This window comes from Malaya genurostris, chromosome 3, assembly GCF_030247185.1.
Source record: "Malaya genurostris strain Urasoe2022 chromosome 3, Malgen_1.1, whole genome shotgun sequence".
Lineage (NCBI taxonomy): Eukaryota > Metazoa > Arthropoda > Insecta > Diptera > Culicidae > Malaya > Malaya genurostris.
The window spans coordinates 87,127,524-87,149,698 of NC_080572.1; the positions used below are offsets into that span (position 1 = coordinate 87,127,524).

General features: G+C 38.0%; 1 protein-coding gene across 40 annotated transcripts in view; it reads right to left on the reverse strand.

Annotated features, from left to right (window-relative positions):
• The window catches only part of LOC131437101 (dystonin), a 531,610-nt gene that overhangs the window by 304,560 nt on the left and 204,875 nt on the right, over positions 1 to 22,175 (reverse strand). For 22 of the 40 annotated variants that reach the window (XR_009230701.1, XM_058606224.1, XM_058606218.1 and 19 more), the window contains exons 1-2: positions 19,650 to 19,775; positions 2,446 to 3,610 (exon numbers count right to left, since the gene is read on the reverse strand). The exons of 3 other annotated variants lie outside the window; for them this stretch is intronic. Coding sequence is in view for 36 of the 37 variants with exons in the window: in XM_058606224.1 (XP_058462207.1) it covers positions 2,446 to 2,857 (412 nt within the window). In the remaining variant the exon portion in view is untranslated. Of the gene's footprint in view, positions 1 to 2,445; positions 3,611 to 19,649; positions 19,776 to 22,175 lie in introns of those variants that run through there. 15 more of the 40 variants (XM_058606230.1, XM_058606227.1, XM_058606243.1 and 12 more) reach the window with 4 other exon arrangements.

Consider the following 22,175-nt stretch of genomic DNA (forward strand, 5'->3'; position numbering starts at 1 on the left):
AAGGCAGCTGGGAACATGCAGAAGTTCAAAAAAATTTGGGCTCAAACGTTCAAAAAATGCGATGCAACACTTGTCCGGAGCTTGATGAAGAGCGTTCGATCAAAAGTTCGAAAATTCTTGAAGGAATAACTTAAATATCATTCGGTTTTCATTATACTCAAGTTTAACCTCGTACAATGACGGACCAATTTTTAGTTTGAATAAAATATAGTTTTTTATCATAATTTGAAAGAAAAAATTGTGGATAGCTTATTTTCGATACACTCCTTACAAGTTGGATTTTCGTGTTACAACAGTTTAAAGAAAGTGCTCTTAAAGATGGGAAATTTTGACATGAAGAGAGAAAAAGCTGCTTGTGACTGTTGAATAACTCTAATAAAAATAAAAACTGTCCCAAAAAGTATGAACGCAACCAAAAACCGCTGCCATTTCGCAATGGTTCAGAATCTGTCAATTTTTATGGCTGCGTCCTGTTGTTTACACTCTTCTCTAACCACTTGTGCAGTTGTTTATTCGTTTTCATTAGTTTGTTTCGAAATGCGTGAACTTTCAGCAAAACAACGTCGAAAAAATGTGTACAAATGGTGCACAGAACGCATACTGACATTGAGAAAGATAGCAAAAATGGAAGGAGTAAGTGAAAAAGTCGTGCGAAATGCAATCAGGAAGTTCGGTGAGGATAAACCGAAAACGGGTCGAAAAAAAGGTCCTGCAAACCCTCAGTTGGATAAACGTATACTGAAGGCGTTCGAGCAAAAGAAGGAGATTACAATTCGGGATGTGTCCAAAAAAGTGGGCACTTCGAAGTCAAATGTTCTTCGTGCTAAAGAACGTTTGAGTTCGAAGAAGCAGAAACAACCAAAACGTAGTCCGAAACAAGAAGCATCGATCAGGCCGAGGGTTCGAAAGTTATACAATACGATTCTTGCTGGAAATTTGAACTGAATAATCATGGACGATGAAACCTACTTGAAACTCGATTATAAATCCTTGCCAGGACCACAATATTCTACGGTGCGAGAAAGGCAAGTGTTAAACCAGTCCGAGACATCGATTGAAGTCGAAAAATTTGGTAAGAAAGCTAGGGTCTGGAATTTTGGGCATTAACGAAAGCACATCTTAGGAAACATGTCTCGGTAGCCGAAACCATTCAACAGTTCGAAAAAGATTGGAAAAAAGTGTCAAAACTTGTCGCCAAGAAGTCTGTACGGAATTTAATGAAGAACGTTCGCAAGAAGGTGCGCCAGCTAGTCTACAATGGCTAAGTAGGCAATGTTGAGAATAATATTCTGTTGCTGTAGTCTAATATTATCAGTATATCAAATAAAATTTGAATATCTAACACTTTATCAATTATTTACAGCGAAATCAAAGTGCGTTCATACTTTCTAGGACAGTCTTTAACAAATGAATTTGCAAAACCGGGGAAAGGTGAAATTTCCGATCAGAACCTCAAGCAGACATATGACCTCCGCATCTTTTATACCAACGTGAGATTCGAAATGCAGCTCTCAGTTTAGACAGTTCTTAAAATACTTCAAGAGAAGCTGATTCGCTCTGAATTATTGAAAAACACATCTCTTTAGAGTAAAAAAGTTAAACTGGGATTAGAAAAAATTGTCATCGCCATGCAACACTCAATTAGAAATGATAGGAAATAAACCTAAACTAATTTTTAGTAATAAATCCTAATTGAAGCATCTTCCAGAAGCTTGCCTTCGTTTTATTCTGTTTTCTTAATTATTTAATTGAGCTGATGAGGAGGACACCAAAACGGTTGGCAGCTTCAACCTATTGAGTGACAAACTGGCAGGGAAAGAGTGACCTCGGTCCCGGACCGAAAAAAAAATCCCACCTAATCAGCTTTCTAGACACAGGCCGGTATAAGAAAAATGGACACGGTCTCGAAATTGACTCATGCGATCCAAACGATCACGCATACCAAACAGACAAAATGATTCCGAGGAGAGTTTTTTCTGTTTATCATTTGAAACACGAAACACACAGAAGGATGACAAACATGCAAAAATATGTACGACTTCTCATAGATAGATGCTATGACGAGAGCGAAACTAAACAGGAAAACATCTTCGTTGTTTCCACTTCGTGGCATACTTCTGTGAAGCTTTTGAGGTTTCTGCTTCCTAACGGTTTTGCTATGTGTTTGCACAATGAGTGAGCTATTGAAGACTAGGTATGTACCGTGCGGAAATCACAGATGCTGCCTGCGGATCGATGTTGATTGATCTGAAGATTTCCGCTCCGATCGTGGCACATGATCTACGGGTGCAACAGCGCCACAGGGGTTCTGGGTTAGCCGTCCGTTAGTTGAAAGCAAACAACAACATCGAGTTTAAGGACCACGACACAACAACAAAAGAAGCAACAGGAACAAACAAACCCGAATCGGGATGCGCCAGTTGGCGGCCCCGTCTCATTCCGTACCTATCGTGTCCCATACAAAATGTTCCCAAATAGTCATCAACTCTCTACCTTTGAACTGGGTCAGTGCATCCTCGTATCCATCCTGGCTCGTCACTTTCATCGGCGATCCGGTAACCGGCGAAACCCCACCGAACGAATGTTTGTGTCGCTTGGCCGGGCTCCGATGGTAGTAATCTGCCCCTCCGTTGTTGTTGTTGTTGTTACTATGGCCGTTGCCATTGTTAAACCCGGACGGGCTGGGCGAACCGCCATTATTGTAGTAATGTTTCGTACCGGAATGACCCGGTCCTCCGACGCTGTGTCGATGCTGCGGTGATTTCAACGGCGGAGATGTGTCTCCGTTATTGTTATCGTACAGTGCCTCTCGAGGATCGAAACCGAGTCGATCCTTGTAGTAGGACTGTGTGGTCATGATGTTTGCACCGCCTGGCACCACGGATCACACACACACGCACACACGGACGGACGAACACCGACGAATGTTTTGTTTTGAGGCGGCGGCCGGATCTCGAATTCTCGGCTTTTCGGATCGAGAACTAACTAACGAATGCCGACTTTTGACATTCAGTGGCTCTTCTTTTGGATTTTATGGCACAATATTTTACGCTTTTGATGTTGAAAAACTCACTTAACAATCTAACGAACCGAACTCGTTTTTGTTTTCACCTTTTTTTTTCGAGCGGGTTCTTTGCTTTCGTTAATTAATAATTCACTCCAGAATGCTAATGATTATTGCTATGTTTCGCATATTTTTTGACTTGGTAAATTTTGCATTCACACACGCGCACACGCACGCACGCACACCGTTAGAACGCGGACGCGAACGAACACACGCACGCACTCGCGAACACTTTTTTATTCTTTTGGAAATTATTTGTTTGCTTCGTTGTTTGTCTTTCTCGCGGATTATTGCTTCGTATCGGACGATCGATAACTCGATTCACACTTCACAGGTCGTTCAAACCGGGCCGGACATTTGCCCGTGGCTGGATACAAACTGGGTTTTCTTTTTTTCGCTGTTTCTTTCCAGGAGAGAAATATTCGAGTTCTTTGAAATATTTTTTGATTGTTCGCCACCAAAAAATACCGAAGAGTAGTTTTCGTGGTTCACACACTCAGTTTTCGTCGTCGTAATCGTTCGTTACTCGCCACTGCTAGCCAACAACTGAAAAGGGTGAAAGAAGAACGGAACGTTGAATAACTCGCACCTCCACGCACCTGAATCCAGACAGGAGGTCGTTCAGGTGGTGGTTGAATCTGGAACGCATACGCTTACGAACACAGTTGAGCACATATAAGCGCTTATGTAGAGGTGTTCCCATACCCGGGCCCGGGATGCAGAAAAATACCTACAATAAGGGTTAATTCCGGAACACGGCAGTCAGTCAGTCAGTGAAAGACCGGTTTTTTTGTTCACCGCGATCGCGGGGAAGAGTGCGCAAAAACAAAAATAACAACAAAATACACGACTCCGACAACAAACTAATGAAAGGTCGCTCCGATGCGATGATGCCGAGGTTCCTCTCCTTCTTATGATGGTGGTGGTAGTTGCCCCTGGGGGTTCGCTGTAGGTATGTAAAGTAGTTGATCCCGCACGGACTGCGAAGAAAGAATCATGAGCCAAAACATGAAAACGCAAACCGTACGGGTCCCAGAGCGGAGGTCCATCGGGCAGAGCCTACCCCGTAAGATTGGTCGTCGTCGTCGTCGTCGTCGTCGTCGTCGTCGTCGTCGTCGTCTCCGTCGTCATCATTGGGAATGGGAGATCCAGGGAGCAGGGGTCATGATTTTAGCGAGGCGTGAGGACGAAATGTTTCTCGGAAATAAAATGCGGCTCATAAAGCTATGCGCCGCCGAGGGGTGAGGTTTGTGTCGGCACACCGCGGGTACTGTGGAATGTGGCAGAAAATTTATCGAGAATAATACAGTGTGCAAAGCAGCGCAAGTTTGTGGTTTTGCGGGGCTTCGGGAGGGAGGGTCAGAGGGAAGGATGGTAACCGATTCCGAAACGAGCAACCAGAGGAGAGGCCAGGACGGTGGTTGCATTCACGATTCTTCCCGGTGATCTCGCGTTAAGATGGGAAGTGAAACTGTTTGTGCAAGTCACACTTTAGCAGTTGACATTCCCGACAAAGGGGGAACTGGTTTCGGGTGGGGGTTTTGCGGTAGTGTTAAGGATTGTAATTAATTTTGACCAGGCTTGAGATTTCGCAATAAATGGAGCGGTTCGATTCTAAAAATGGTCGTTATGCGTTAACGATTTGGTGCTTATTGAATACTTTTAGAATCCTACAAACTTATAACCTGCTGACTCCACCAAGTTTATCCGCAGTTCTGGAATAAATTAGCATGAATAAACGCTTACCAACCTAACGAAACCTGTTTCTCTGGGGAATGTGAATAGGAAAATTCAAACATTCCGTGAACATATCGTCCGATAAAGATCAGAAAGATTCCCAAGCAACAACCAAATTGACGGAATTAGAAGCAAACAAAACCTAGAATTTCATACTTCATGGAACGAAATCATTTCAAAACGCTTGCTTCCCGTTTCGTCGTCTAATCGTCAGTGCATAACAGTTTATATTGAATTGCTATGTCACGTAGTAGCAGCAAAGCTCAAACTCAACTTGAGTTGCAACTTTTTATTCGAACATCCCGAAGAGCATCGTCCTTGCCGACGTGCCGAACGTAAAATGGTTTCGTTCCGCTTAAGGTAGTGGTAATTCAGGGGTTGGTCTTTTTTTCTACTAAGACCAAAGCTGGCAGGAACGAGAACTGCATCAAATGAATATATCATCGCTGAGACTGAAATTTTGAAACATTGTTGAAACTAATGGATTGCTCTTCAAAGAAAATACATTCAGTTCGCTTTCACATCTCATCCAAGTCAGTCGATAAAACAAAACCGCTTAAGTCCGGTACAGAAGAAACCAAGTTCAGTATTGTGTAGTGAACAATAGAACGACCTCGAAATGAGTAAACCGAACGAGCAAAAGCTACCGCCGACACGAAAGAATACAATTGTTGTTGACTTCAGGCAGTGCAAAATTCGACCTTCGATACGAGAACTTGAAGGTTTGTTTAAGGAGCAAATGCATCTTGACATCAAACGTGTGCATTTACTTCAATGCAATAAGACGAATAATGTTGTTTACATCCAGTTTTATAAAGAGTTGGATGCAATTCAATTTGCAAAAGACAATAACAATGTGCACTATGTGGAGCACGAGAACATTAAGTACAACATTCCAGTATATATGGAAGATAGTGCTATAGAAGTGCGTGTGCATGATCTTCCCTCAAGCGTCACCGATTCATATATTCGCAAAACTATGTACCAATACGGAGAGATTCTCTCTATCGAAAAAAAAAAGTAGAAAAAATTTTTCTTCGGTATTCTAAATGGCGTACGTTTATTACGCATACACTTGAAGAGGCCTATACCTTCTTATGTGATTTTCAGTCAAGTTACAAGAATTCCGTGCAAATCACTTGTTACCTATGACAATCAGATGGTCACATGTCAATATTGCCAAAAAGCTGTTCACTACGGTAAGCCATGTGATAAACTGGTCAAGGAGACAACCACACCAAAGGACAACGGTGCTTCCTTCACACCAACCCCAAGCAACCCCAGCACACATATGTACACAGTCACCAACAACAGTGAAGCATCCCCTTCTACGAAGCCATCCAACGTATCCCCTATAGAACAAAGTATACCAGCTGCAGTTAACAACTTACCATCCAACCAACAATCAACTGCAAACAATGTACCACAAAGCGCATCTACAGCAACTAGCAACGAAATCAACAACAATACCACCGATGCGGCAACGGATGACGAGACGAACCACGAACGAAGTGCCCCTAAATATCCGCAGGAGGGAAATGGAAGCTCCTATCCCCCTAGTAAAAGGGTGACAACGAGATCCGACTCACAAAAAAAATTATTCAAAAAATCGGCTCAATCGGCCACGTAAAGCTTGTACGCAAATAGGCCTGATTAAAAATACTACTTTTTTGACTGACATGTAATTGAATACGTGTCCTGTGTGCTACAATGCGATGCTAAAACTAACGAATGGTAATATTGTGACACTTAACCTTGAAACGATGGTGGAAACATACATCCCACTTGAGGTGGCCGATCGTGCTGATCATAAATGGGGAGAAGCTTTAAAATAGAAATGCCCTCTCATTCACCCTTAAAAACCGTTTTTTTTTTCAACTATAAAAAGATTTGTTGGCTAACGACAAACAAGAATGCTACATCATATACATATTTTATGTTTCGTTTTCGATTCGTCGTCAGTGCATAACAGTTCATGTTGAACTGTTATGTCACTCAGCAGTTCAGCAGTTGGCCACTAGGTCAATATAAGGGAAATATAAATATTCTGCAGACAAGCTGACAAAATCAGGATCGACTCCGATACGATTTCTATGAGACTTTTGCACGAATCTGCAGTTGTTTTGCACGGATGGAGATTCGACTCAAAACTGATTTTTGGAAATGGTGAACGTCTTTTTGCATGCATTTTTTGCAAATTGTTGCAGCTCGAAAATTGTTAATTGAATAAAAATTGTGGCTAAGAAGAATCTATTTCGTCATTTCATTAATATTTCTAGTTTAATCTTGTTATCAAAACCAGCACTTGACTTTAATGCGACAATGAAAATGCGATTAAAAATAATGAAGTCGAAACTAAAATAGGTTACAGCACGGAACGACCGAAATTAGCTCTGCGTCTAATTCGTATTACTGTTTTTGAATTAGTTAATTTTAACAACAAAATTTCCAAAATAACTATAAAATTAGTTAAAATTGAGAATTTATTTGCTGAAAAAAACTCTTATTTTTAGAGAATGTGTTTAGTTGGCGAATATTCTGGACACAAACCAGCAATATTTCAATCTAACACGAAATTCTCATTGACAACTAATTTTGTTATTAAAATCAGAAAATTTGTTTCTATATATCTATCACCATCATTACTGAAAGACAGCACAAAGAAAACAAAAATGAAATTGGTTTTATTAACAAATTTACTAGCCACAAAATTCATGAGAAGTGTCAAAACAAAACAATCCATTAAAAAGCTTAAAGGGACAGTCTTGTTGAAACTGCTTGCAAATTGTTTAGATGTTTTACGCATGTGTTACGATATATCCATATATAAATTTCTAAACCGATATGTAAAAATGACGTAAACTCTTAGTGGAAAATGTATTTATTCAGAATATGCGCGCATTTGAAGCGATTGTGGGTAATAATGTTTTTACGCGGAACAGTGAATTGAGTTTCGAATGTTGTACTCTAATTGTACATGTCAAATGATGTTTTTTGTATCGTCCAACCTTCCGGGTCACGCCGTCCGATGTACTACTTGTATTCGTTTTTTTTGTTTTCCGAGTGCTCAAAGTTTTCAGTGAAAGAGTCGATTTCGCGAAGTCGAATGAAAAAAACAGCGATTCAGAAGAAAAATGTTCAAGAAGAAGTTTACGTTTCGTTCATGTCTTTTTCTCCAATACAACATCGTATTTATACCTGCCAATATAGAAAAGACAACCGCGACTGAAATTTTTTTCGGTAATAGTGTGCCATCTAGTGGCCAGTAGTCATTACGGTGTTAGCGTTATTTCGGTGACAGAGCGCCATATAGCTGCAAATGGCAGAAACCAATTCAACCATTTATGCTGGTTGAAAACAACGTTTTATTTCTCTAATTCAACTAAAAAATTAGTTGAATGGATATGAAGTGTGCCTTAGCTAAGAAATGACAATTGATGAATTCAACTAAAAAAATAGCCATTTCAACAAATAATTTATTATTATCAAGGGAATTAGAGTTAAAAAATCTAAATTAGCAAAAGTAAGATTGTTTTAGTTGTCTCAAAAAATAACTAACTAAAATCAGAAAATCAACTATTTTTTTCGCCAAAATGCTGATTTCGGTCTTTCCGTGAGGTAATGGTAAAACTTCAAGTTCCAGATAATTCTACAATATTATTTTACAGATCTAAAATTATAAATTTGCTCATCATATTCTATTCTCAAATGAATATTTTTCATAAACATCTAAAAACTTTGCGAATATTTATTAATTGGTTCAGTTGTAACTAAACGTAAATAAATGTTAATTCGTAATTTTTTTCAAAAAAAAAATTTGCAATTTTGAAAAAGAATTCAGTGTATTTTAATGTGGAACACATTTTTGTTTTCTATATAGGGGTGCAAATTAGAAACTCGAGAAAAATACACGTAGAAATGTGGTTGGGGTTTGAACAATTACAGCTCAGTCAATTTTGTATCAATTATCAATATTATGTCACCATTTGATTGGAAATATTTCTACGTATTGATTTGAATGTTCATAGCCATGTATTTTTAATTGTATATCATTGAAATGTTGATTAATAGCTAGCAGTGTCCTATTTGTCTGTAAAAAATCTCCGGCATACCGGATTTCCCTGCCATAGTCGACGGGTTTGAAGGAGTAAGCGATATATCAAAGGAAAAGCATCGCTCTGATTGGTCAATCGATGCAAAAGCGAAGCTGTTGGAAGCACGCGAGTCTATAAATATAAGCGAAATTATAGCTAACGTTTCAGTCCTACGTGTAGCATGCCAGAGGTAGGTTGTTGCTAGACATCAAGACAAAAAGTGCCATAAAACGATTTGAGGATTTAATTGGTATGCTCTGATCTTGTGTCATGCAAGATGTGATGAAATTCTATGTTATGTCGTTTCGCCTGAGAAATTGACAACTACCCCAGGGTAAATTTTGAGTGCATAAGATCAATTTCTAATTTATATAAGATGAACTCAATTGATAATGAAAAAAAGTTTATCGCTTCAACCGAAATCGCAGAATGGTAGTAATGGTATATAAAACGCTATAAAAATAACTGCTTGCATACAAAACTTTAACACAAACTTGACGAAGAGAAGCTTAAATATCGATATCCGTCCGCAAGCATGTATAAACATATATTTGGAATATTGATGTAATTTCGTCGGCTACAAAACAAATACAAATCAAGACAAATAGAGTCTATATTCTGGGTTCGTGTGTCCGGTGTTGGTTCCTAATTAAGATCAATCTAAGCAGACTCTCGTGTATTTGCGGATTCTGACGATTAATTGAAAAGGTCGATCATTAGAAATTTTGGTTGCCTTGTTCCACATCAATGGCTCGAACAACTCCATGGGGCTGATCGCTGTAGTTTTTTTTTTTTTCTATTAAATCGATCTCCTTCGTTTTCGACACCATTTGTGTGCAATTCAAAGATTCCAAACTATAATGATAGAATAATGGAAATGGAAAGTCCATGAAAAGATACATCCGCCTGTTTTTAGAAATAGTCTTGAGTCCAATTGGTCTTCCCATACGAACGAAAATTTAATGGCCATACTGAAAACGTTCGCAAAGTCTCATCCAAATGTGAAGTCTGATGACTTGCTACTATACATCCTCTATTCACCATCAATCGCATATGTACAATTTACCGGATGACTGATACACAGTTCTTGAAAATTTGCTGTGACTGCGGGTAGAATTCCGATTCAACAGATGAGCAAAATTAGTCATGATTTCTAAGCAACGTGAGCCATGATTTCATTACGAAAATACACCTTGAATAGCAGTCCAGATATTATGAATTATTTTAACAAATATGACAGAAATGTAAGCAAAACGCACATTACATTGATAGGTATATCTTTAGGCGTATTTCTGGTTTTATGTTCTATGACAGGGGTCGACAACTTGCGACTCACCAGCCACATGCGGTTTTATGGATCTCAGGCTGCAGGTGCTAATTTAATTTTATAAATCAATACAATTCTTTCAAAGTTTTTGAAACTGTTAGTTTTTACTCTTTCGAGTCAAAAGGCTCGCGATCCCTGCCCTGTGGTTTTCTGTGGACAGAATTTTTGTCTAAATAATAAAAGATTATTGTCTTCGTTGACGTCTTCGAATAAATTCCTTCTGAAGAATAATCATTTTGATCAACAGTTTTTTTTCGTTTATGCGGATATTTAAGAATCCGCCTAAACATCAATTTGAACATTTAGGGGTTTTGTTGGTTTGTGCAAAAAGCACATATTTTGTTTCTATTTCTTCGCGTTATGCTTTCGACTCGTCAGTGCTTAAAGCAGTTTAAGCTGAACTGCCATCTCGTGCCTAGCAGTTCAATTTAAACCGCTAAATTTAAAGCCGTCACTCGTTTACGCCTGAGACGTCAGAAATAATATAGCACTTGTGCAATATTATTTGAGGGTTGCATAAATAGTGCAAACTTTGCGTCTGCTTAGCGGTTTAAATTGAACTGCTAGGCACGAGATGACAGTTCAGTTTGAACTGCTTCAAGCACTGATGAGCCGAAGGCGAAACGCGAAGAAATATCAATTTGAAACTGCGCGAAAAACACGTGCATAAAACATTTTCATGAAAAGGCAACGTATTTCTCTTGACAATCGCTCGCTTATTCATCGAGTCATTTGACGAAAATGTGACGAGTGAACATCGAAGTGGATTGTAAAGTGATTCAACTACAGCTCGCGACACTCGACCTCGTTCGATTCAGTCGACGAAATAAATCGCTTACGACCAGGACGACAGGAACAAAGAACAAAGTATTATGAACATTATGAATGAAAAAAACAAAAACAAGCAAAAGGCAACGGTTGCTAGTACGATGAAATACCATCAATGGTGACTTTAAACGGACTCATTTGCGATAATCGATAGCTGAAATTGAAACTGAAATCTAAAACACGTGTTTAGATCACATTGATCTAAAGCACGTGCATTTACTTCAACTAATTGAAACCAGTGGTGTTATGTACATTCAATTCTGGCAAAATAATTGCATTCGATGATAACAACAACGACAACGTACAAACGAGCCGCATCTGTCGAGCCTACGACCCGTAAGTTTATGACAGTTTGCTTTGCGCAAAATTGTGTTATTGTATAACGAAAGATTGAAAAATTTAATTATAGTTTGACGACGACGATAAGTTGATATGCTTTGGTAATCAGTTTGTGAGTGTGGAATGCTTGCAAATGCATTTTGCAGCAACCGCCGCGATGACAGATTATACTTATGATCAGGAAGCAACTGCATCAATTATTTTTTTTTTTTTTTTTTTTAAATAACTATTTATTGGAATATGAGTTAAAATTAAATTATTAAGATTTAAATTGGGTGTTCAGCCACAAGTGGTGACTTTTCAGCCCTGTTATATATATATGATTTGGTTATTACCATGAAGACATCATTTGCTTCCGCAATTCTGAGATTTTTGTGTAGGGAAAATTCTAAACCTACTTGTATTGTGTAATGGGGAAAAGGAACTTATATACTAACTTACTAACTAATACAGAGAGCGAATCGATTCAATTGAAGATTGCATCGATTTTTGTCGGAATTTGCTTATAATATTATGTGACATTACATCTAATGGTTCTATATTTGTGAGTCTGTGTAACTCATTTGTACTAAACCAGGGAGGACGCTTCAGAATCATTTTCAGAATTTTATTATGAATCCTTTGAAGCGTTTTCTTCCTGGTGGAACAACAGCTTGACCAAATTGGTACCGCATAAAGCATGGCTGGTCTGAAAATTTGTTTATAAATTAACAATTTGTTTTTTAGACAGAGCTTAGAATTTCTGTTTATAAGAGGATATAAACATTTAATATATTTATTACACTTTGCCTGGATTCCTTCAATGTGATCCTTGAAAGTGAGTTTTTTGTCATACGTTAAACCTAAGTATTTAGCTTGATCAGACCATGTCAATTCCAAGCCATTCAATTTGAGAATGTGACTGTTGTTTGGTTTAAGAAAAGAAGCTCTTGGCTTGTGAGGAAAGATAATTAATTGCGTTTTTACTGCATTTGGTTTAATTTTCCATTTTGACAGATAATCACTGAAAATATTTAAACTTCTTTGTAGGCGACTGCAGATCACTCTTAGATTTCTACCTGTGGCTAACAGACTTGTGTCGTCACAGAATAGCGATTTCTGACAACCAACGGGTAGATTTGGAAGATCAGAAGTGAAAATATTATACAAGATTGGAGCTACACTCGAACCCTGCGGAACACCGGCTCGTACGGGTAGCAATTCAGATTTACAATTCTGATAGCTAACCTGAAGAGTACGATCAGTTAAATAATTTTGAATCATTTTGATCAAATAAATAGGAAACTGGAAATCAGACATTTTTGCTATTAAACCTTTGTGCCAAACACTGTCGAATGCTTTTTCTATGTCTAGAAGAGCAACTCCAGTGGATAACCCAGAAGATTTATTTGATTTTATCATGTTCGTTACTCTGACAAGTTGATGAGTAGTTGAATGTTCATGACGAAATCCAAACTGCTCTGGTAAAAAAATTGAATTCTCATTTATATGAGTCATCATTCTTAACAAGATAATTTTTTCAAAAAGTTTACTGATAGAAGAAAGTAAGCTAATTGGGCGATAACTTGATGTTTCTGCTGGGTTTTTATCAGGTTTTAGGATAGGAATTACTTTAGCGTTTTTCCATCTTTTTGGGAAGTAAGCTAATGAAAAACACTTGTTGAAAATTTTAACCAGGAGTCTCAAGGCAACATCGGGAAGATTTTTAATAAGAATATTAAAAATTCCATCATTACCAGGAGCCTTCATGTTTTTGAGTTTCCTAATAATTGATTTAATTTCATCAAAATTCGTCTCAATAATGTCATCGTGTGATAACACTTGGGTTGAAATATGATCATACTTCAGTGAGACTTCATTTTCAATAGGACTCACAACGTTTAAATTAAAATTGTGGACACTCTCGAACTGCTGAGCTAGCTTTTGAGCTTTTTCACCATTTGTAAGAAGTATTTGATTGCCTTCCTTGAGAGCAGGAATTGCTTTCTGAGGTTTCTTAAGAACCTTAGAAAGTTTCCAGAAAGGTTTAGAATATGGTTTAATTTGTTCAACTTCTTTAGCGAAATTTTCATTTCGCAAAAGAGTAAATCTATGTTTAATTTCTTTTTGTAAATCCTTAACTATGTTTTTCATAGCAGGATCACGAGAACGTTGATATTGTCGTCGACGAACATTCTTCAACCGAATGAGCAGTTGAAGATTGTCATCGATGATAGGAGAATTTAATTTAGTTTGAGCTTTGGGAACTGAAAGATTTCTAGCTTCGATAATATAATGATTCAAATTATCAATTGCTGTGTCGATGTCCGCAGAATTTTCTAAAATAGTTTCGTGATCCACATGATTTTCAATGTGAGATCTGTAATCCAACCAATTAGCTCTATGATAGTTGAAAATAGAACTAATTGGATTAATTATAGCTTCGTTGGAAAGTCTGAATGTTACAGGAAGATGATCTGAGTCAAAATCAGCATGAGTAATCGGTTCACTACAAATGTGACTTTGATCTGTTAGAACCAGATCAATTGTAGACGGGTTTTTCACGGAAGAGAAACAAGTAGGATTACTGGGATGAAGAACTGTAAAGTAACCAGCTGAGAGTTGATTATGAAGTATTTTACCATTACTGTTATTTTGCCTACAATTCCACTGGACATGCTTAGCATTTAAGTCCCCTATTACGAAAAATTTCGATCGATATCTTGTAAGTTTTTGCAAATCGCCTTTAAAGAAATTTAATTGTTCGCCGGTGCATTGGAATGGCAAATATGCTCCAGCGATGAAATAAATTCCATGAATGGTTTCAACTTCGATTCCCAAGCTTTCAATAACTTTAGTATTGAAAGAAGGTAAAATTCGATGTTTAATTTGCCGTTGGACAAAAATGGCAACTCCACCACCAATTCCAGTAAACCTGTCAAATCGATGAACCACATAATGTGGATTACTTTTCAATTTTACATTTGGTTTAAGAAAAGTTTCTGTCACAATGGCAATATGAATTTTGTGAACTTTGAGAAAATTATAAAATTCATCTTCACTCGATTTCAAAGATCGAGCATTCCAATTTAAAATATTCAAATAATTATTTAACATCACTGTTAAATTTTAAATTCATTATAATATTATTTGCAAATTTCCATCCGATTTGAAATGCTTCAAAAAGTGATGAAGTCGAATTCATTTGGATGATCATTTGAAAAAGTTGATCTTGTAGGTAGATCATTTTATTTTCAGTTATATCGCCTAAATCGACTTCATTTAAAGAAGCGAATGGCATTGAAGGAATATTTGTAGGTAGACTGCCATTAGAAGAAGATGATTTGGCCGGTCTACCTATTAATAAATTGTTTTCGTTAGAAGAAGAACTGCAAGGCGGTCCTGTGTTTTGATTATTTACATTAGAAGAAATAGGAGATAGATTTCTACCTAATATACCAGCATAACTGACATTAGAAGAAGATGATGACGAGGTCGATCTACCTGTCAATAAATTGTTTTCGTTAGAAGACGAATTGGCAGGTGCCTTAGAAGAATTTTCAGGTATGTTCTGTAAATTTAAGGTCGTTGATTTGACTTGTTGTCTAAGCGAACGAGCGTTTAAAATTTTCTCCCTGACAGGACATTTCAAATAATTGGATTTATGATTTCCATTGCAATTTGAACATGAAAATTTATCAGTGGTTTCATTCATTGGACAAACGTCTTTCGAATGCGATTTACCACAATTCAAACACCGTATATCCATATGACAATTTTTGGTTCCATGGCCGAAGCCTTGGCAACGACGACATTGCGTTAAGTTTGCAATACGATTATGCCGTTTATAATGTTCCCAATGAATTTTAATGTGGGAAATGAAACGTACTTTTTCTAAAGTTTTCAAATTGTTTACATCACTTCGATTGAAGTGTATTAGGTAAAGTTCATGGGAAATTCCAGAGCGTGGTTTAGAAGTACCATTCGCTCTTTTTTTTCATAGGTATTACTTGGGAAGGGGCAAAACCAAGCAATTCTTTTATTTCATTTTTAATTTCATCAATACTTTGATCATTTGATAATCCTTTCAAGACAGCCTTGAAGGGTCTGTCTGATTTTATATCATATGAATAAAATTTATGAAGTTTTTCGGACAAATATCGAATAAGACGTTCGTAATCTTCCAATCCATCCACCAAGACTCGACATTCTCCTCTTCGTCCGATTTGAAATGAGACTCTTACTTCCGGGAGAAAAGTAGAAAGCTCAGTACGGAATGCTTTGAAGTCGGAAATCATCACCGTCACTGGTGGCATAGATTGATGTTTCTTCCCAGAACGACAAGCGTCCATTTTGGGAATTTTTGAAGAATTTTCTTCTATGTCGCTACAATCGGATTCAGGAAGAATCTCGTAAATATTGTTAGACGGCATAGGATCAACGGAAGGGAAATCCGTTCGTTGTCTTTTATTTTTACATTCAGATTCTATAAGATCGTGAATGTTATTAGAAAAATGTTGAATAACGGATTGTGATTTATTCCGTATTGAATTATTTTTAGCCTTAGGCTTGTTGCCTTTCCGGTTGGACGCAGGCATTTTTGAAATTAATGAAATTTTAAATTAAATTAACTAGGCTAAATTAGTCTTCGATTAGACTCCTAGCTAGCCTTAAAAAAGGCTGATTAATTTCTTAGTCACTCTAATATCACTCTTTGTATCACTTAGTCACTCTAATATCACTCTTTGTATCACTTAGTCACTTAGTTAGTGATTCAGGTAGCCTTGAAAAAGACTGAAGCCTTGAATCAATGAAACTCTAGGTAGCCAGAAAAAAATTTCAGGAGCCAAGAGCTATACGCGTGCGGTGCGAACGACTGTTCAACACCGACTGCATCAATTATTATTTTAGTATTTCACAAGGTACACGGATGCCTGGAGCCAACTAAATCGAATTCATACTCGAGAAAATGAATGGTCCAAATTGCCCTCTAAACAAAACCCATTGAGCCCTGACAAAGGTAAATTTACGGAAATATGATATGGTTGCGTATTTAATTGCAACTTTGCAAGAGACTAGATAATCGTTGGTAAACAATCTGAGCTGAAACTTACGAGCAGCGTTTGACCGAATGTCCGTTCATTGGCATATGGTTGTGTGGATTTCGACAATATCACACCAAATTGTAGAATAACGTAATAGAGAACATTAAACTGAGATGAAGACTGTCCAAGAAGTATGGAGTCAGATGAAAACCGCTGCCACTTCACAATAATTGAGAATGTGTTATGGTTTTTATGGTTGCGTCCTATTGTTTCCTTCAGTTTGTTCAAAAGTTCGTGAGCCTTCGTTGGAGCAACGTTAAGATATTGTGCACAGAATCCGAACTGTCACTGAGAAAGATAGCGAAATGGAAAATATTATTATTGAGAAAGCCGTGCGAAGAGCGAAAAGGAATTTTGTTGAAGATAACATCCTCGAGAATAAACCGAGGATGGACCGAAAAAATTTCCGGGTCTTCTTGAAGGTGTTCAAGCAGAAGAAGAAGGAGGTTTCAGTGTAGGATGCGTCCAAAAGATTTGGCACTTCGAAGTCAAATGTTTTTCATGCTAAATGCTTGAATTTTTCATCCTATAAGGAACGGCAACAATCAAAACGCAGACCAAACAAGAAGCATCCATCATGTTCAGAGTTTGCAAGATGTACGATGCGATGCTTGTGAGGATTTCAAGTGGCATAATCATGGACGACGAAATCTACGTGAAATTCGATTATAAATTCTTGCCGGCGCTATAGTATAGCACGGTTCAGGAAGGGCAAGTATTGAACCAACCAGAGATATCGATTCTAGTCGAATAATTCGACAAAAAAAAACTATGGTCTGGCACGTTATTTGTGGCTGCGGTAAGATTACGCAACGCTTCATCACAACTGCCTCGACTCCATCGAATACGAAGTATACATCACGGAATGTTTACAACGAACGACTTCTACCCATAATTCGAAGTAGCAAGGGTTCTACTGATTTCTGACAAACAACGTTACTTTACGACCAATTAAAGAATGGTGGGCATTGACGAAGACACATCTTAGGAAATTGGAAATAAGTGTTAAAACTTATCACCAAGCAGTCTGAGCTGAATCGAATGAAAAAACGTTCACAAGAAGGTGCGACAGCTAGGGCACAATCGCTATATAGGATATGCTTTGGAATACTAATCTGTTGTGCTAGTCTCATATTAACAAAACAGTCCCAAACGCATTGAATATCCAACACTTTTGAATTATTTCCACAGGAATTCCCACACTTCTGGGACAGTTTTTAAAATGTAAAGCACTGAAACACTGTCACAAACATGTATTTTGTACCCGTTTTTCAGCATTCGTAAAATAGCTCTAAAGTAGATGAAATTGAACATCAACTACAGGAAGTTACCGTTACTCTTCAGGTCAACATAAGTATTACTTTAATAGCTTTGCAATGAAAGTGAAAGGGATTATGCGCAGTTAATGAAAATAACAGAAACCGAATTTGAAACTCCCATCTCATAGAACTTTATTTTTGTCGTTCTTGCATTACTTTGAGAACAGTAGTATTCTTTAGATATTTTCTTTTGGTTTTAAGTTATCTCCACTACTGAAAATGCTTAACAGTCCTGGCAAATTTATCTAACGTTTTACTGTCTGTTCTGTGAATGATAAAATTGTAAATTCGTTTCACTATTTTACTACAGGAAAGCCACATACAATATTTATTGTACTCGAATTAGAATGGGCAGGTTTGGTTTTTGGTTGGCGGATCAATGCGTAGGGCACTGGTCTAACAAACCAGTTGTCGTATGTTCGAGTCCCGACGTGGAAGGATTCGTAGTGTCAGTCGGATCGTAGCACCAGCCACGCAATGGTTCTGTACACTCTGAATCGGCTGCGAAGACTGTTGAAACAGAAGGTCAAATTTCACTACAGGAATGTAATACCAAGGCTTTGCTAGGTTTGGACAATTGTGATTCAACAAACAAACAACAGATAAGTTCCTGACAAATCCATCCAATTCAACTTCGTTTAAACGTTGAACCCTAAACTATCGTGCTATCAGATTACGAGTTTAATTTCACTTTCAATGAGCTGAACGAATCACACAACTCGCACCGTATCGTGTTTACAATGTTACTAGCTTCAATCGTCCATCACATTTCCTCACTAAACATAGTCCCTTAACGACGCCCGCTTGCCTCCTTTTTCAATCGAAACCAAACTCAATTTCTCCTGATCGAAATTCTCAAGATTAGTAGCTGCCTCAGCCCGTTCAATCAAATAACCAAATCACGACCCGATTGGATGATTGAACACTAGCACGGTACTTTTCTCACGTCGATCACCGAAAATCAATTGACTCTCCTACTTCCCCCCCAAAAGCCAATTCCATGCACTCTGCAGGTAGGTGATGATTCGGTTATGCCCTGGGCCCCAGATGCAACCGTCCATCAGGAAGCACGGTCGGTTCGTTACGTCACCTTACCGTGTCATACCGGAGACACCAAGAGTACCAAGAAACACGGATTTATTGCATGGAATGATTCGCCAAATGCATGAAACCGTCGCACGTATACACGAACCGTGACGTCAGCAGCTTACGCCCGTAAATCGTAATCAATGGGGGCTGTTAACTGGTTGGATGGTCGTCTGAATTAAAATTGCACTACCATAATTGTGTAATGGTGATTTATCCCCTTTGCGTGAAGAATTTTATTGGTCGCCCAATAATGGGCCCCGGTGAGATGCCGGAGAAGAAAAGGTTCAATTAATGTGAATTAAAAATCAATTTTTCAATTGTCGATGCCAAGAAAAACAGAGGTGCTTTTCTTTCAGCACTTCATACAAGAGCATGAAAGGATGATGTTTCGTCGTAATGCGTATGCGTTCCATTGCGAAGATTGGTTCGATCACTTGTCGACAGCTTTCGAATGTTTCTGAGTTTATGCTGCCTTTTGGAATGCAAATTTCCGGGAAAGTACAAATTGATTGTTCCCACTCGAGTTCCCATTGTCTCGAATTATATTATTTCAGCAAATAATATTCCACACACGATTGCTGCCTGAATGGCAGTCCCGAGACTCTACGAGCACACAGTCACAGGCTACTGTTATTTATCCTCAGCTCTTTTGTCGTTCTACCCGGAGGTGTCACACACGATTTTATTGTATTCGGCGACACTCGAAATTCACTTATTCAGTTATAAACTATCGCACGCTCTTTTCTTCTTTATCTCCATTATGCTCACTTTGCTTGGTATCTGCTTACTTGCTTACTTAACACACTTCTTCACACAGTGTGCAGGTACAACGTCGAAAAGGGGGAACTGAAAGCGAAATGATCCGTTCGGCATAAAACTCAAACCAGTACTGAAGAAGTTGTGTGACTCGACCCGTACGCTAAGTCGACTCGCGCAGTTTCTTCCCTGCGGTGCACTCACACCCACTCACACTCTCACACGTCCGAGCTCGAACCGGTTTCTTGGTATTGATGTGGCCGGACCGGGCCTGGCCTGAGCCAAGAAACCTGCTGCGGTTGCTCCGAATGCAGCTGACTGATGTGATGACGGTGCAAGATGCCAGCCAGCAGGCTACACCGTAAAGAGAAACCCGAATGAGCCGATAAAGCGACACGGTAAAAAACAAAACAAGTCACTTCCAGCACCGCAGCCGATCTCACAAACACTTCAATGCACGTGACCAGTGCTGTTCTGTTATCCAAACGGCTCGGAAGGGAACGGTTTGGAAAATAGAATTGGTTGACAGTGTGGAGACTAGTGTAGGCGAGCGAGATGGTGGTACAGGTAATCAACCTTTACCAGGATACGACAAGACTTAATAAAGTGACGTCACTGGTTGGTTTGAATCGAATTGGTCGACAAAGATACAATTGCGGTGCTTACCAGCACATTACAGTTTCAAAACAGATTTGCTTTGTTGATGCATCATCCAGGCATTTGTCTTGTCTGTTGGTCTGTTGCATATGTTGCAACAAAAAAAAACATTAAAAAAATGCGTCAGACTGACGTAAGGCGACTGGAAAGATGAACTGGTAAGTTCCAGGGATTTTGTCGCCCTCGGCAATGAAGTATTGCGCAAAGCACATCGGATGTGTTTCAAGGTTAGCAAACAAATGTTGCGCATGGATTGGAGCCACCAATCCGTTGAGTCTCGATCGCAGCTCCAATGGCAGACAGTGATTCCTGGAAGGATTGTTGTGCAGTGTGGCGATTTTTTTGCGGTTTTCATTTTAGATTGGAGAAAATGAGAAATTATAAACGGATCAGTGAATCAAGTATGCACACACAGATGACTAAGTTTACATGATTTTTATTCGTTGATTGGAAATTTTACAACGAAAAATGTAATGAAATTTACACCACATATAAATCAATAGCACTATGCAAGATGAATCAAAAATTCGAATGAAAACCATCATCGATTTAAAACTAAATTAGAATAAATTAATTTTTCCAGGTATATAACTATTTCAATAAATTAATGCTTTGTTTTGATTTACAGTGTATTAAAAATTAAAAACAGTGAAGTAACATCTCAGCTACACCATGTATCTCATTTAGGAAAACTATTAGTTAGAGTGAGCTATGTCATATGCGTTGAATACAATGGCGGAATTCCGATTTTTAAAATCAGCTCAATAAGTCATGAGTTTTCCGACTCATGTCCAATCACTACACGTTAGATGCACACCTTCTTCGAATTGGACTTTCCGAAACTAATCATTGTGCTTGTGGCGAAGGCTATCGCGATATTGATCATGTCGTTTGGACATGCGTGGAATATCGTGATGTCAGATCTCAACTATTAAATTCCTTGCGTACCCAAGGTAGACTATCCAATGTTCCAGTTCGAGACATTCTTGCTTGTCGTGACCTTACATACATGAAACTTCTTTATCATTTCATAAAGACTATTGAAGTTTCAATTTAATAATTGACCCTTTTGAGGGTTAGTTCTGACTCTTACTGCGTCCATTAGTTCATCCAATAGCAAAATTTTAATAAAAATGATGTGCTGATAAAAACAAACTCAAAATAGGTTACGAAATCAACAACAAAATGTTTAAAAAAATCAGCTTATTTTGTAATTTATAGAAGTTAATCGTTTGGTTCAAAAAACGTTCTTGAGTACATTTAACAATAAATAACGAAATACCTAATACGATATTTAAAAAATAAGAGGAATATGTTTTATTAAACTCCAATCGTTGTGACTATATTAGTATTATATTAGGATAAGAATTCTATGTAAAAGTGATGCTACGGCGAAGATAAACTTATGTAAATTGCCTTAAGAAATAAACGTATTTATGGAAAAAAAAGTCATGAGTTTTAGAAAAAAGTCTATTTTCATATTATGATTAGACACCACGATACAAAAATTCCCGGATCACGAAGCTAAATTGAAGCGTAACGTTCGTTACATTGAAAGATATAGCCTCAGGGGTATTGATGTTATCATGGTCTTCCACTCGTTATAAGTTCAGGCATTATGTCTTAAACTAAAAATATACATTCAAAATCAAACTTTTTGGACATGTTGACTTTGTCACAAAAAACCACTTTGCATACTTTGTTTTTCCACAATTGATCTAGACAGACATCTTGACTTAATCGAGAGTATCTCAGGTTGTTTTCAAAGCAGCAACATAATTTTTTCTCCATATGATCAGAAATTTATGATAAAAGTTTCACTAGTAGTACATAACCACAAATAACTTAAAAGTTAAGTTTTCTAAAATGTTTGGTATGAAC